This window comes from Typopeltis vanoorti, chromosome 9 (assembly GCF_054136105.1).
Source record: "Typopeltis vanoorti isolate ZY-2024b chromosome 9, IOZ_Tvanoo_1.0, whole genome shotgun sequence".
Taxonomy (NCBI): domain Eukaryota; kingdom Metazoa; phylum Arthropoda; class Arachnida; order Uropygi; family Thelyphonidae; genus Typopeltis; species Typopeltis vanoorti.
This window is the reverse complement of record NC_143557.1, coordinates 79957708-79971658: the sequence shown is the minus strand read 5'-3', so window position 1 is coordinate 79971658 and position 13951 is coordinate 79957708. Positions and strand designations below refer to the sequence as shown.

The 13951-nt window shown below is 35.2% G+C and overlaps 2 protein-coding genes across 5 annotated transcripts in view; one reads left to right on the top strand and one right to left on the bottom strand.

Annotated features, from left to right (window-relative positions):
• LOC150103189 (kelch-like protein 38) overlaps positions 1–13951 on the bottom strand; it is a 161907-nt gene that overhangs the window by 36864 nt on the left and 111092 nt on the right. For 3 of the 4 annotated variants that reach the window (XM_090397751.1, XM_090397750.1, XM_090397754.1), the window contains one exon: positions 12990–13389. The exons of the other annotated variant lie outside the window; for it this stretch is intronic. In XM_090397751.1, the coding sequence (XP_090253877.1) occupies positions 13084–13389 (306 nt within the window). In that variant the 3' untranslated portion in view covers positions 12990–13083. Of the gene's footprint in view, positions 1–12989; positions 13390–13951 lie in introns of those variants that run through there. 4 annotated transcript variants of the gene reach the window in all.
• LOC150103193 (histone H4) lies at positions 7134–7830 on the top strand. Its single transcript, XM_090397675.1, has one exon. The coding sequence runs from the start codon at positions 7187–7189 to the stop codon at positions 7496–7498; it is 312 nt and encodes a 103-aa protein (XP_090253801.1). The 5' UTR covers positions 7134–7186; the 3' UTR covers positions 7499–7830.

Genomic DNA, 13951 nt, shown 5'->3' with positions numbered 1-13951 from the left:
AAAAACAACCCGCATCATAACAAAGGCAATTTTTTTTTCCAGCTCTAACGTTATCAAGTGATAATTTCTGAGATGGTATTGCAGCCAATCGGAAGCCAGCGCGTTAAATGTGCCTTCCGAAACTTAGTGATTCCTGTAATTGGAAACACCTGCATCAAAACGGATAGCAAGATTCCCAATCAAGGTCGACTCACTTCTAATCAGTCTGAATATCAAATTAACTTAAGCAGAATTAATTTCTGAAAGTTCGTTCTATACAATAGAAAAGAGGAATATTTCTAATGCATACATTTCATCTAAAACGGAATATATATTTATATATTCTATGCAACATAATGACGTTCTTCATTAAAGTTTAATAGATTTCATCTCAGAATGAAATATAGCAAACTTTAATGAAGAACAAGGTATTAACAGTCAGAATAAACTGGTAAGCTTCAGAATTGAAATTCACTACGTGAATTTATGTAGAGGTATGGAATGATTGAGTTTTCTTTTAATATCAATCCCACACACGATCATTTGCGAGACCTATGAGACATCAATGACGAGTGTAGACAATGTCAAGAAGAAAGAAGGAATCCGTTGATATATTTGTGAAACAAGTGAAGGATGCAGTCCTTCCCACATAGGCCTGTTCAAGAGAACCACGGTAGAACATATGAAAGAGGATGATGAGCAGTTGGCTCAGTATTTTCAGAGTGAATGTTGAAAAACAGCTGACTGGCTGGTGGTGGTGTGTTCGGCCGTTTGAAGAAAGTGGAATATTGGAATCATATTCTAGTTCAACGAAACATTACCTATACATTTGATTATATAAAGAAACCTGTGGAGAATTCATGACTAAAATTAACACACATGAACCACACGGTTTTTTTATTGTTTTATTTTATTTTTTATTTTTGTATTTAAAAAAAACCTACTACTGTGGTTCACGTGTGTTAATTTTAGTCATTACCTATACAAATATATCTTTGGAGCACAAACAAAGGTCTATGAGAAAACGACTGCAGTGAGTCTGTAAAAGAACAGTGCTCTAAGGCAGGACAGATTTATGCAGTGTTAAGAATTGCACAGGTGAAATATCTTGAATGGAAAAAGCACACATAGTTTTTTTGGATTCATCATAACATATTAATAACGGAATCGCTTACGTTGTCTTTATTTGTAAAAATTTCGACTAAGTTTTATAATTATTGTCAACACAATTATAGAAAAACACAAAAAAATAGAACAGCAAATATTATGTGCACTGTCGATTGCAGGAGAATAGCTCCATCCGTTTTAGCAAGCCACGCATTATCTTCAAAACAAACACACGATTTAGTGGGACAAAACCAGTGTTACACAAAAGTTTTCTTCTCCTGGAAAGACTGTACAAAGAAAGCTGTGAAGCACATATTCACAACACAAACGTGAACAGAAAACGACTGCCTAAAACTTTCTCAATTTTGGAAAGCTATACTGACTAATACTCACTATTAATGTGTTTCTTAATTTGTAATTGATTCATTGTTTATATTTAATAACAATTTATCGACTAAATTATTTCATGGTAATTTAGTTTGAATATCTATTAATGCAGATGGAATTATTCTCCTGCAGCCGATAGCGCACATTGGATCACATACTTTCAATTGAATTGATGTTTTCTTTTTTGTGTTTTCCTATAATTGTATTCACAATGGCTATGAAAATTAGCCAAAATTTTTACAAATAAAGACATTAAAATTAACGCAAGTTATTACGTTGTTAATATGTTATGATGAATTCTTCATCTTACGTCTCATTTTTTCAGAACAGTTTTTGGAAGGGATGGGAATTGTGTGATTTACAGAAATTGCTTAATCTAACTTAATGTTAGTTGCCGCCTTCACAAAGGAATTGTAATAGAGATCGAAGAACAGCTTACTCATTCATAAGCATATAATTATTATATGCTTATGAATATAACTGTAGCATTTATTTATTGCTATCTTATTTCTTAAGTCTCCACGGTCTGACAGGAAGCCAGAAATTGGCTTGGTATCTTAGAGACCTTTGTTTCGTGCCACCCAATTGGTTATCTACGGATTGAAGAACCTTTGTTAGACCAATTTCTGTCCCACTTCATGGTTGTGTTTTCACAAGAATTGTGGCTTTCAGCTTTCCTTTCTTGTCAAGAATGTTACAATATTAGCGTGGCAATAAGGCAGAACGATATGTTAGTAACACTTGCAATTCTAGGTGGAATATATTAGTTTAATAAGATTAATTATGTTGGTAACTTATATTAATTAATATAATAATTATTATTATTACAAGTATCTCCATGGAGTCAGAAGACTTATCTCTGAAAGTCCATCAACACAATGCCTAGCATGCATCCCCTTACACTCATTCACTGACGGACTCACAAACACCTCTAATTACCCGGTCCACCCATTCACTACCCTCGAAACAAGAAACCCTGTCCTACTCTTGCACAATTCCAATGATATTTTCTTCGTTTTCTCCCTGCTACGGATTGAAAACAGCGTTTAGTCGATCACATATAACCCGTATAATAACCTATATCATGCTATCGTGTATCCTCTTTTTTGCCTATCAACTAGTTTTTCTTCACCGTTCTCAATGTCATCTCATTGAGAACAGTTCACGATATACAGTTACGCATAGCAATGCAATAACAACGGTAGCTATTACCGTTCTGAAATCACACCCGTAACACATTTTAAATTCCTCGGTCTATGCATAGACCAAGGTATACCTGCTTTGTATTTCTCTATGCCTGCTAGTTCGTGTATTCTTGGAATCACGTGATCTAATGTGTCGCTACACTTGCAATATGCCCTTTAAATTTCAACTGTCTAGCCGAATCAATAACTTGGTGTACGGTTCCATGTATGTGACACACAGCTTGTAATGTTTTAATCCCAAAGTGCATAACTACACTTTTTCTACATTAAACTGATATCCATTATTTTTTGCTCATATTGCCAGCTTATTTAAATCATCCTGCAAACACTCTATATCGGTTTGATTAAGTACGTATTATGCTACCCATCTTTGCATCATATGCAAAAAACTGGATATCTCCATTCAAATCCTTTCCTATATAATTTATGTGTAATTTAAACAGTAATGGTCCAATCACATAACATTGCAACACACCACTGCTCACCTGCTTCCTCCTGGACTCTGTTCCTCCATACACTACGTTTTCTTTATCTCTCAATCAGCCACTCTCCTATCCACATCACCACTTTAACATCCATCCCAAATAGCATTCTATGGGGTATCCCACCAAACGCTTTAGCAAAATCTAACACTAGCCATTCCTCTTGTTCAACTGAGCTGTCACTCTATTTTAAAACATTAATAAATTATTAAGGCAAGACCAATCTTTAACAAAGCCATGCTGCTCCTTCCCCACAGAGTATCATATTCTTATCCACCCATTCAGATTCCTGAATTTTGTCTCTTCAACCAAATCGCCAATACTTTTATTACCACTCCAGAGATGGTGATTGGTCTGTAGTTTTCTACTGCAGTCTTAGAGCCTCCTTTATGCAAAGCAACTATTTTATTCTCCTTCCACTCCCTAGGGACCTGTTACAGCTCAGACTTAGGCTAAACAGCCTGATATCCCATCCCAACCCACAGGCAGTATCTGTATTTAAATTATGCAATATCTCAAATACCTTTGATTCATTATTCTCATATCCGTTATTGCTGCATGAAACAAAAATATCCTCGCTTGGATAACAGACTTTGTAGAGTAGTAGAGTTGCTTTTATATATGCCTCGGTCACCTCGCTACCATCAGCACTTACTCAAGTTATCCTTCCAAAGTCATTCTTCCTTTTACTTGCCACGTAGCGAAAGAATTCCTTGGCATTTCCTTTGACCTGCTTGGCTAAAGTCTTATCATAATCTGATTTTTTACCTTCCTTACTATGCTGGTCACCTTTCTAGCCTGAGCACTGTACTGTTTGTAAGCTTACCAATCATCTTTCTCCTTATAAATCCTCCATAACATTATTATTTTATTTATTTATTTTATTTTATGTTTTTTTTTTTTTTTGCCGATCATGCTTAATCCTACTACTCATCCCACCAATGCCTACCTGATTTATACTTTTGACCATGGATAGTATTTTAGTAATGAACTAACATTAAACTTAATAACATACTTCTATCAAGCAATTCTTTAAACAAGATTTAGTTTCATGATACTGTCAACATAATTTTTTAGCAGTTGCGCATACAGAAATGAGCTCTACAAAGAGAAGCAAAAATTAGGCTTAGATGCTTGCACATTCGCTGCCACTACAGTTTCATAAAAGATACTTACCAAAAAGAATTAAAAAAATTACACAAACAAGCAAACAATGCTTGACCTAAACAACATAATACAAAATATACTAAAAACATGCACAAAATTTACAGTACTAAATCAATGCCGGTCACACGTCACAGCAACATCGTACATTCAGAGGATATATAAATAAACAAGCAGAAAACCAGCAGCAGACTACTACATCAACGGCAGAACACTCAACTCATATGCTACTACAAGAAATATGACAATAATACGACCCAGAGAGCCCACATTCTACTGAGCCAATGGCTGTCCAAACATACTTGATATAATAATACTAAAGAACGTAGCAGCACACGGCTATCAAATACAGGCGATCAAACGATATGAGTTCGGACTACAACCCCCCCCCCCCCCCCATCATACTGCAATTAGGCACCGTACACGACCTAACAACTCTCCTCAGCTTTCCAGGAAAACATAGGCCCAGTACCATATAACATCTACTGAAGAAATAGAAAAGGCAGTGGCAAAATTTGAAAAACAAATATTGACAGAAATATCCTGTGTAACAAACACAACCACACGTGCACCGCCAAACAGACTCCCAGCGGAAATAAAACACGCACATCGATAGTGTTTCCACTAAAGCCAACCAGACCATAGCACAGCTATGGTCTGGTTGGCTTTAGTGGAAACTTATCTACTCCTGAATAGGAACAGCCCCCTAAACATAAACAACAAAATTCTCCTCTACAATTCAGTAATAAGACCTCAACTAAATTACGCCTCACCAGCCTGAGAAACACGACTAAACGAAACATCCAAAGACTACAAATTATCCAGAACAAATGCCTAAGAATGGCGCTAAGTGCTCCCTGGTTCATCAGAAACCTCCAGATGCACCGAGAAGCTAACTTGCCAGACATCAAAACCCATGACAGGCATCGCAAAAAAATTCTTAACAGTCAAAGACAACCATCCAAATCAGCTAATTCGACAAGCAGCTGATTACAAACCCTCGGACCACTTCAAGCATAGAAGACCGAAAGCCTTCATTGCGAAAGAATGCTGAAACAACACAAAACGCTCACAAAGAGAGGGTAAAGAACCCACACTAGCCCCCCCCCCAACCCACAAACAAGAACTCAGATAAAGGGATAAGGAGTCAAGAACTCAGTCCATCACTCAAATAAGTTAACAATTAACCAGAAGCAGACTACATCTCGCAATATAAGGCGAACATGGGGTATATTCAAACGCTAATAAAACAAAAGTGCTTGCTAACAACCTGGAAAGACAGTGTAGCCCAGTATACGAAAACATAAACATCAATTCTGTCCACAAGATGCACCAGAAAATGCTTAACTTTGGCAAGTTAAGCCAGCTCACAAAACTTGAAAGCGATCCGTTCCACATTCATAACAGAAATAACCAATATCATGAAATGTGTCAACAACTTGGTTGCAGTTGGTGCAGGGAGTTTGTATGAGGCGTGTTATTTCTGCATATACTGTGTTCGAGCAGCTTATTTTCCCCGCAAATCGGTTGTTAGGATGAAAACTGCATCCTCTATAGTTTGTTGGGTGAGGCCCGATGCAGTCTGTGCACTTGGCAGGTATGGTCGTGGGCTTTCTACAAGTGTTAGTTGGATGGTTCTCACCGTGCTTCATATATCTGTAGTCACCTTTGCATAATGTTTGAGCATGACCAAATTTCTGCATCTGTTGCGCTATCCTGTTGAAGCCCTCTTTCGAAGGGGTTCGAGGGTGATTATGAGGCCACATACTGATGTGATCTTATATATTTCTCTCTGGTTTTTGTTAATCTCTACTAATACTAGTGATACATCCTACTAATTTTGATCGGGTGGAGCCCTTGTTTAATGAGGTCTGCATCCACCTCTTCTGTTGAGATTGATTCCGTAACGCCTCTTAAACAACTTTTAAGTTCTCGCTACTGCGTGTAAACTCATAAATTGTCATGAAGTTTGGATAGATTGCAATAATCTGGAACTGAAGTAGGTTGTATCCTGATACCTCCATCTTTATTTATTTATTACTTAGGAAAAGTTTTTTGTTTTGTTTTGTTTTGCTCTTTGGTAGCATGTGGCTGTTTCATTCAAACTGTCTTTGTCACGCAGAATGATTGGAGGTAAAAAAAATTCTTTCGTCGGTGTTGGTCATCTGCTGAGGTTTCTTCCTCCATGGTAGCAGTTTCAGAGGAAGAAACCACAGCAGACGATAACACCATTGTTGTTCCGAGATTCTAACTGATGTGTTTCTTTTTGAGTTAAGAATTTTTATTTTCAACATAAGATGCATTTGATATTACAGTGAATAAATTGAGATGTTTTTACCATTTGACATCGATTATGTGCACAAGTTTTTTTGAATAGTTTGAGAACATGTTTATGATCGAGATTTTGAAGCAGAGCGTTCACCTCTTCTTCGTCCATATTAGTTTTAAATATACAAAACTTACCTGCTTTGTAGTGCTACTAATGGTGATCTAAACGAAAGCAAATTTCTACTACTGCAGTAATAAAACATTAAAAAAAAACTGTATAATAACTCCTTAACGATTCATCACAAAAGTACGCACACAAAAATAAACAAAATTACTTCGAAATGAAAATTGGTTATCGAATTCAAGGTGCTTAGTAAAAAGCAGTAAATTCAATAGCAACCTTAACCAAAGTACTTTGGATACAAGATTTTACTATGACGTCATACATTCTAGAATGCAATTGGTTTTCAACGAAATATAAACAAGGCTTTCTCTCACGTCCTCTCATGGTTTCTGAATTAACGATAGATTTATCTTTCAAGTCCGCGTATACGTAATTTGTGAAGTTGAGAATTTTGCTTTGCTTGTGTTAAAATGTCTGGTCGTGGTAAAGGAGGCAAAGGTCTTGGAAAAGGAGGAGCAAAGCGCCATCGTAAAGTTCTTCGAGATAATATCCAGGGTATTACCAAGCCTGCTATACGCCGTCTTGCTCGTCGTGGAGGTGTGAAACGTATATCCGGATTGATTTACGAAGAAACCCGCGGGGTATTGAAAGTCTTTTTAGAAAACGTCATTAGAGATGCTGTGACCTACACTGAGCATGCTAAGAGAAAAACAGTGACTGCAATGGATGTTGTATATGCCCTTAAACGACAAGGAAAGACACTGTATGGCTTTGGTGGTTAAATGACTGACGGCAAGGCAATTCTTGACGTTCATAAAGCTTTTTGAATTTATGTTTTGTGTCTTACGTGATCAGTGTATTAGTGCTTGAGCAGATGAGCACGAAGAAAATGAACAGTTTAATCAACTAACTGGCCTAAGGTAATAGCTACAGACTGAACATTTTAAATTTTGAGCATTTAAAGATAAAGTGAGACGCAAAACATGTTTATCTTCTCAATCTTAATGTCTGAAATTTGTAGACTTGTGACAACACTACATGGCGTCCAGTATTAAATGACTTTTTATGTATTATAAGGTAATAAAGATATTTTAGCAAAAACTAATTTAAAAAATGACTTAAATTTTACAACTACATAATTTATGAATAAATTCTAATAAAAAATATAATGTTTAAGGTATTGTTCGAAAGAAGATTAAAGATTTCCACCAAACAACGCCTGACCAAAAACAAATCGCATTTCATTCTTCGTGTTTTTGGAAATTTTTATCTAAAAATCAGAATATAAATAGGCTTTGTATCAACCATACGTGCATTTCTTTCAATAACCATTAATCGAATGAAAAGCTTCAGCAGACACAAAGTTAACGATAAACCTATAATTGAATAAACTATTATTCTAAGTTAATAAATTTGACATTCCATTCTGTGAGAATTTGAACTAATTTCCAATTTAAATTGTATTTATACCTAGAATTTTCATGTTAGCATTTGGATAATGCATTACATTTATTTCTATATGCCAGCATCTACATCTCGGCTGAACTTAATTTCGAATCTGTGGGGAGAAGGCAAATAACTTGATTCATTCTAAATTCGATGAACAGAGCTTTCCCTCCTCCCATCGCTACAAAGTTTCTTAGCTATAGTTCTATTATTCATGTAAGGAATGATACGATTGGAGAAAATCGCAAAAATTCGTAATTAATAAGACAAACGTGAAACTAAATACAGTCAGTGATTTCATTGAAAATAGGATGGGGGGAGTACTCTAACCGCATACAAACTTTTGAGTTGACATACAACTCGAATTCTGCCCGTGAGCTTCGATATTGCTGAACCACTTCGTGCATCATAATCCGATGAAAGTGCTGTTTAGGGCAGAGTGTTTTGGAAAACTTTAACACTGGCAATATCCACCACCTTCAAAAAAAAGGTAATTTAGGAGAATTAAATTTATTTAGATAAGGATAATTAAAAGCAATTATTTTACAATAAATTACAAGTGAACAACTTTAATTACTGAATACATTACAATAAAATACGAACACGATTAACCATTTATAGTTTAACTCATGAGTAGTTAAATGATCGCTAGGGACCATTGCAATGTCCGATATAAAAGTGATTCCGAAATTTGAGGAGTACCGCGTTATTAGCTGTAACTTTTAATGCAAACCGTTCTAACAAAGCGGTTGAAATGCAATCCTGTCTATACATGCCAAGATTGAATTTTTTTTTTTTTTTTTTTTTTTAAATTCAATATTGTAAAATAGACATGCGCTTATCTGCGACAAAACTAAAACAAATTCCTTAAGACCTCGCGTATCCCGGGTCTCAAGAAACGACTTAAATTCGTCCCATGCAGTAATGTGCTACAACAATGTTTTGTGCGTCGATAAGTGTCTAGAATTCGGGTCGAAGACTAAGAAGCTGCTGCATGTCTAAGATGTCTTGACAAGCGTGCATTTTTCGCGGGAGGGAAAAAACCAAACTTTCGGGAAGCGGAGCCTTCCCATCTAGTTGTGTACAATTCTAGGAATCTCGCTGTCTCTGATAACTGAGAAAACTACGTGATAAGTTTGCGCTACGAACATCACAGCAAACCATGTTGTACTCAATATGCAGATGAATCCCAATAAGTGGTCGCATTATTCGAACTAAATAATTATTAAAATATATGGTAATTATTCCAGCTTGACGGAAATAACGATTAAAATTCGAATATATTTCTAATATTCTTTACCGCAATATTTCATTAACAAAATGTTAAAGAAATATTACGGTAAAGGATAAAAAATACGTTTTTTTTTTAATCGTCTTATTTTAGGGTTGCTGTGACCTCGTTCAGTCCCATTAAATATGGGAGAGAGAAAAAACTTAGTTTTTTTTCTCTCTCATATTTATATTTGAGTCTTCAGATAAAATTATTCTTAAAACGATTAAAACAAATCGCGAAAATTAACGTTATAGCGAAAACACACGCGATAGCGTTTACAACCCTACTGGTAACCCAGTATCCTGAACTGCACTAACTGAACTTTGATTCGCATTATTCGAACTAGTATTAATCGCGACCTGGCTGTATACGAAACAGTTGAGTGCATTAAAGAAAATGAACAGAGGACAATTTCCATAACACGCAACAAACAGGCAACAACCATTGCTCAGACAAAAGTTAATACATCAACTAGAATTCATATTACATGCTTCTGTTCAATCGCATGCTGAACTTGGCATCAGTGAGAATTAAAATTTATTATACCAGCAAGAAGAAACGGATAAAAATAAACATTTCTTCACTGATGAGAAAGTGAGTTTCAGTTTATTAACGGGTAAGTTTACATATTTGTAAAATAACCGTTTTCTTTCCAAATATCAGTAAAAATCTACCACGGAGAAACAAATCGGTGATATTTAGGTTTAAAAGATGTAAAAGGCAGGTACTAGTCAGAATACGAAGAAAACTACCCTCCAGTCAAGGGGAGGAAACACTCGCAGCTTAAAAAAAAAAAAAAAAAAAAAAAAGTCATTCAAAAAAGTTCATTAGAAAACGAAAAACACAACTCCCCTCAAAAAATGCAGAATACAAACGTGAAAAAGTGCGGAAGGTGTAGCTGGAGAATTTAGTAAGGTGGGGGGAAACACGTGTAGCCGAGTAAAGTATGTCCTCCTGCGATTAGTCCCTGGATCCCTTGGCGGTATCACGTTGCAATAACCATTCAACCTCAAAATTACAGAAGCCGATCGCTAATTAAAGTCTCGAAGGGAAAAAACCTAACCCCTCCTACTTCAAAAATAAAACGAACGACATCGCTTTCAGGGGGAAAAAAAATTCGGCAGCTTAAACGCTGAGTAACGAGGGAAGCAAGTAATAACGGCACTTCCGGTTACGTCAAGTGATATCGCTGAATTCTCAATTATCGAAGATAAGTGCGGTTTCTAGAACTCTAGCTAACTCATCTGAAAAGCTATATATATATATATATATATATATATATATAGCGTTACTTAAACGCTGAGTAACGAGGGAAGCAAGTAATAACGGCACTTCCGGTTACGTCAAGTGATATCGCTGAATTCTCAATTATCGGGATAAGTGCGGTTTCTAGAACTCTAGCTAACTCATCTGAAAAGCTATATATATAGAAAGTATTTTTACCTTGGGTATAAATATGTTAAAGATACCAAGTAATTTTAAATCTGGTTTTACTCCATTTCCCAAGTAAGCAAACAGACTAAAAGTCAAGTTTGCGCCTGCAATTGATGCAAGTCTAACTGATCCCACAGGTAGTGCAGGACCAGGGCAACTCATGGCAAAGGTGGAACAAGCTCCGATCACTAATCTTAATATTTACCCTTAATGCCAAAACACATCTCCAAGAAGGGGATGTATGATGTTCTGTATTATTAAAGGCAAGGGGCCACTACCCAGACCGGTTTCGACCTTTATTAAGGTCTCGTCAGTGGGAGCTAGGCTAGAATTAGAAATACCAAGATTTAGTAGTACAGAGCTTGTAAGTATTTCGCCAAAACAAGTTACCATAAGGTGTTTTAACCTTATTAAATAAAAATCTCTGGAGGAGATATAAATGTAGAAAGTATTTATACCTTGGGTATAAATATGTTAAAGATACCAAGTAATTTTAAATCTGGTTTTACTCCATTTCCCAAGTAAGCAAACAGACTAAAAGTCAAGTTTGGCCTGCAATTGATGCAAATCTATATATATATATATATATATATAAAGGTTCTTCGCGTTCTAGATCGGATTAAAACCGAGATGTTAATATCTTGGTTCTGAGCTACGGTAATAAAAGGATATTCGATCACATGAGACAAAATTAGAAGATTTTGCACCTTACTAATCACACAATCTTTCCTAAGTCTGCAATGTATTACATATAACACATTGATACTATAGTGTATTAAGTCGAATATATGCCTTGCTCACTATCCGATCAGTAAAAAATACTTCCTGATACGAATGCAAACAAATATAAAAATGATCACTGCAGAAAAATCCCGTAATAATTTATATCTAGGTCACTTTCTACTTTACAGAATATTCCACATTCTGTAGTGTGTGTATATTTCGAAAAGAGTGTACCAAGATGAAAACTGTGAATAGCAATTTTCTTGGCACTGTCTGTTCAGAAATATATTTCACCGGGGTGAAGGGAAGGTCAAATTCTCTGGGCCCGGACATGAGTTTTTATATTAATGTCTGTTTCTGCGTAAATGAAAATATATTTATTTACAGAATTTGCTTTTTTTTTTTTTTTTTCGACTTCAGAGGGCTCTAAGTTCTTTTCTCTAGGCTCAGCGGTAGCTGTCGATACCACTGAGTCATTAGTCTCCAATAGTGGTTTTTCGTGCCACGCGTGTGTATATATATTTATATATATTTATGTGCGTAAAAATGAGTTACTTCTAGTGAAGTGTATAAAAATTCTCTCCGAATATTTTATTTCCTCACTTTTCAATCCTGGATTCCATTCTCTTCTGGATTTTATATTTATGTGCGTAAAAATGAGTTACTTCTAGTGAAGTGTATAAAAATTCTCTCCGAATATTTTATTTCCTCACTTTTCAATCCTGGATTCCATTCTCTTCTGGATTTTATTGAAATTAAAATAACTCAGATACCGATTTCACCATAAAGTAATGCCATGATATCGTAGGATTTTTTTTGACAAATAGATTGCACCAATTAAAGCTCCTGGAATTAGCTGCATAATGATATTATGCATTATTCAGTTCCTCGGCTCACGAGTTGCCTTAGTCTTAAGTAGTCCACACTAAAGCAACTCGTGAATGCCGAGAAATGTATTTCCGCAAGCTCTCTGGTCAACTTACGAAAATTTCATAGTTTCTACATTTAGCTTTGTGGATCTAATATCCACTTTGCATATGAATTTACATTTTGTTGTGAGAAAGTTTTTCTCTCTATATATATATATATATAATGAATAGATCCGGTTCCAATCCCGAAGTAATACAAGAGGAATATTTACATTTTTGTTGTTGTGGTTTTAACTAAGGATGACTTAGCTGACATGGCGGTGAAGGGTTTAGCTTCACTCACATCAGCTAAGAATAGATGTACCTGTAATTTACTGATCTAATAAACTGTCCATTTAAAAAAGTACCATTAACTTCTGGTGCAGAGTTATTAAAATATACTGGGAATTTCGAGATATCGTAGCTCATCAGTTTGAGTGATTTGAACAGCAGAGCTCACATAAGACAATAATTTAATGTCCATTTCTGTTGCAAACAAAACTTTAATTTTTATTTATAGAAAATCCTCACATATTTGTAATCTATAAATAAATATTTAAAAGCAGTATTTGTCAAAATGCTCTCACAAAAAGTATAGTGAGAGTTCTGGAGTATAGTTAGTATAATTTTTTCCATCTTTTCCCTTTATTTTCATAATTTTCTTTCGTTTTAGCTCGAGCACTTTACTCCTGTCAGTCAGCACATAATCTTCGAGACACGGAAGATCGGCTATGACACAAGCAGCCATTCCTGCACGGTTTGCATCGCAATTTGGCAGCTCCGACCATTGATCGGTTTTACAGTTGTACCTCTCGACATTGGCAAATTCGCTGTAGTGGATAGCCAACGTGTTCATGCCACCGAAGACGTATATGAAATTTTTTATTGCCTGCAAATCAGAAAACACTTTCATTCAATAAAACTGAAATTAATGCTACCTCGTATTATGAGTCCGTTGAATTAAATTACTTCATACAGTTTATCCATGTGGTAATTGTACTCCAGCGGAATATATATTGGGAGTATATTGTGAATATATATATATATATATATATATATATATATATATATATATATATATATTTCAATAGGTACATGGCATAGTAGCATGATAAGAATCTATGGTGTTACTGGCAAACGTTCAACGGACGAGTTCAATTTAACTCAATATATATATATATATATATATATATATATATATATATATTTAACAATAAGAAAAAGTAATAATAATAGAAATGAAGTAACAGATTTTTTTCATATATATGTGTATATACAGGGTGTTCGGGATAAATTTGACATATTTATAATTAATTATATTTTTCCGTAAGTTACATGTATTAACACACACTTCTCTTCATTTAAAAGTTTGGACCCTTCTTCATTCATATACAAGATGTCAGAAAGGATGGATAGCTGGAACCCACCTGAATCATGGAAGAGAATAACTT

Excerpts from the sequence above, each read along its gene's own strand:
- LOC150103193 (XM_090397675.1), top strand. The coding sequence starts at position 7,187 with ATGTCTGGTCGTGGTAAAGGAGGCAAAGGTCTTGGAAAAGGAGGAGCA.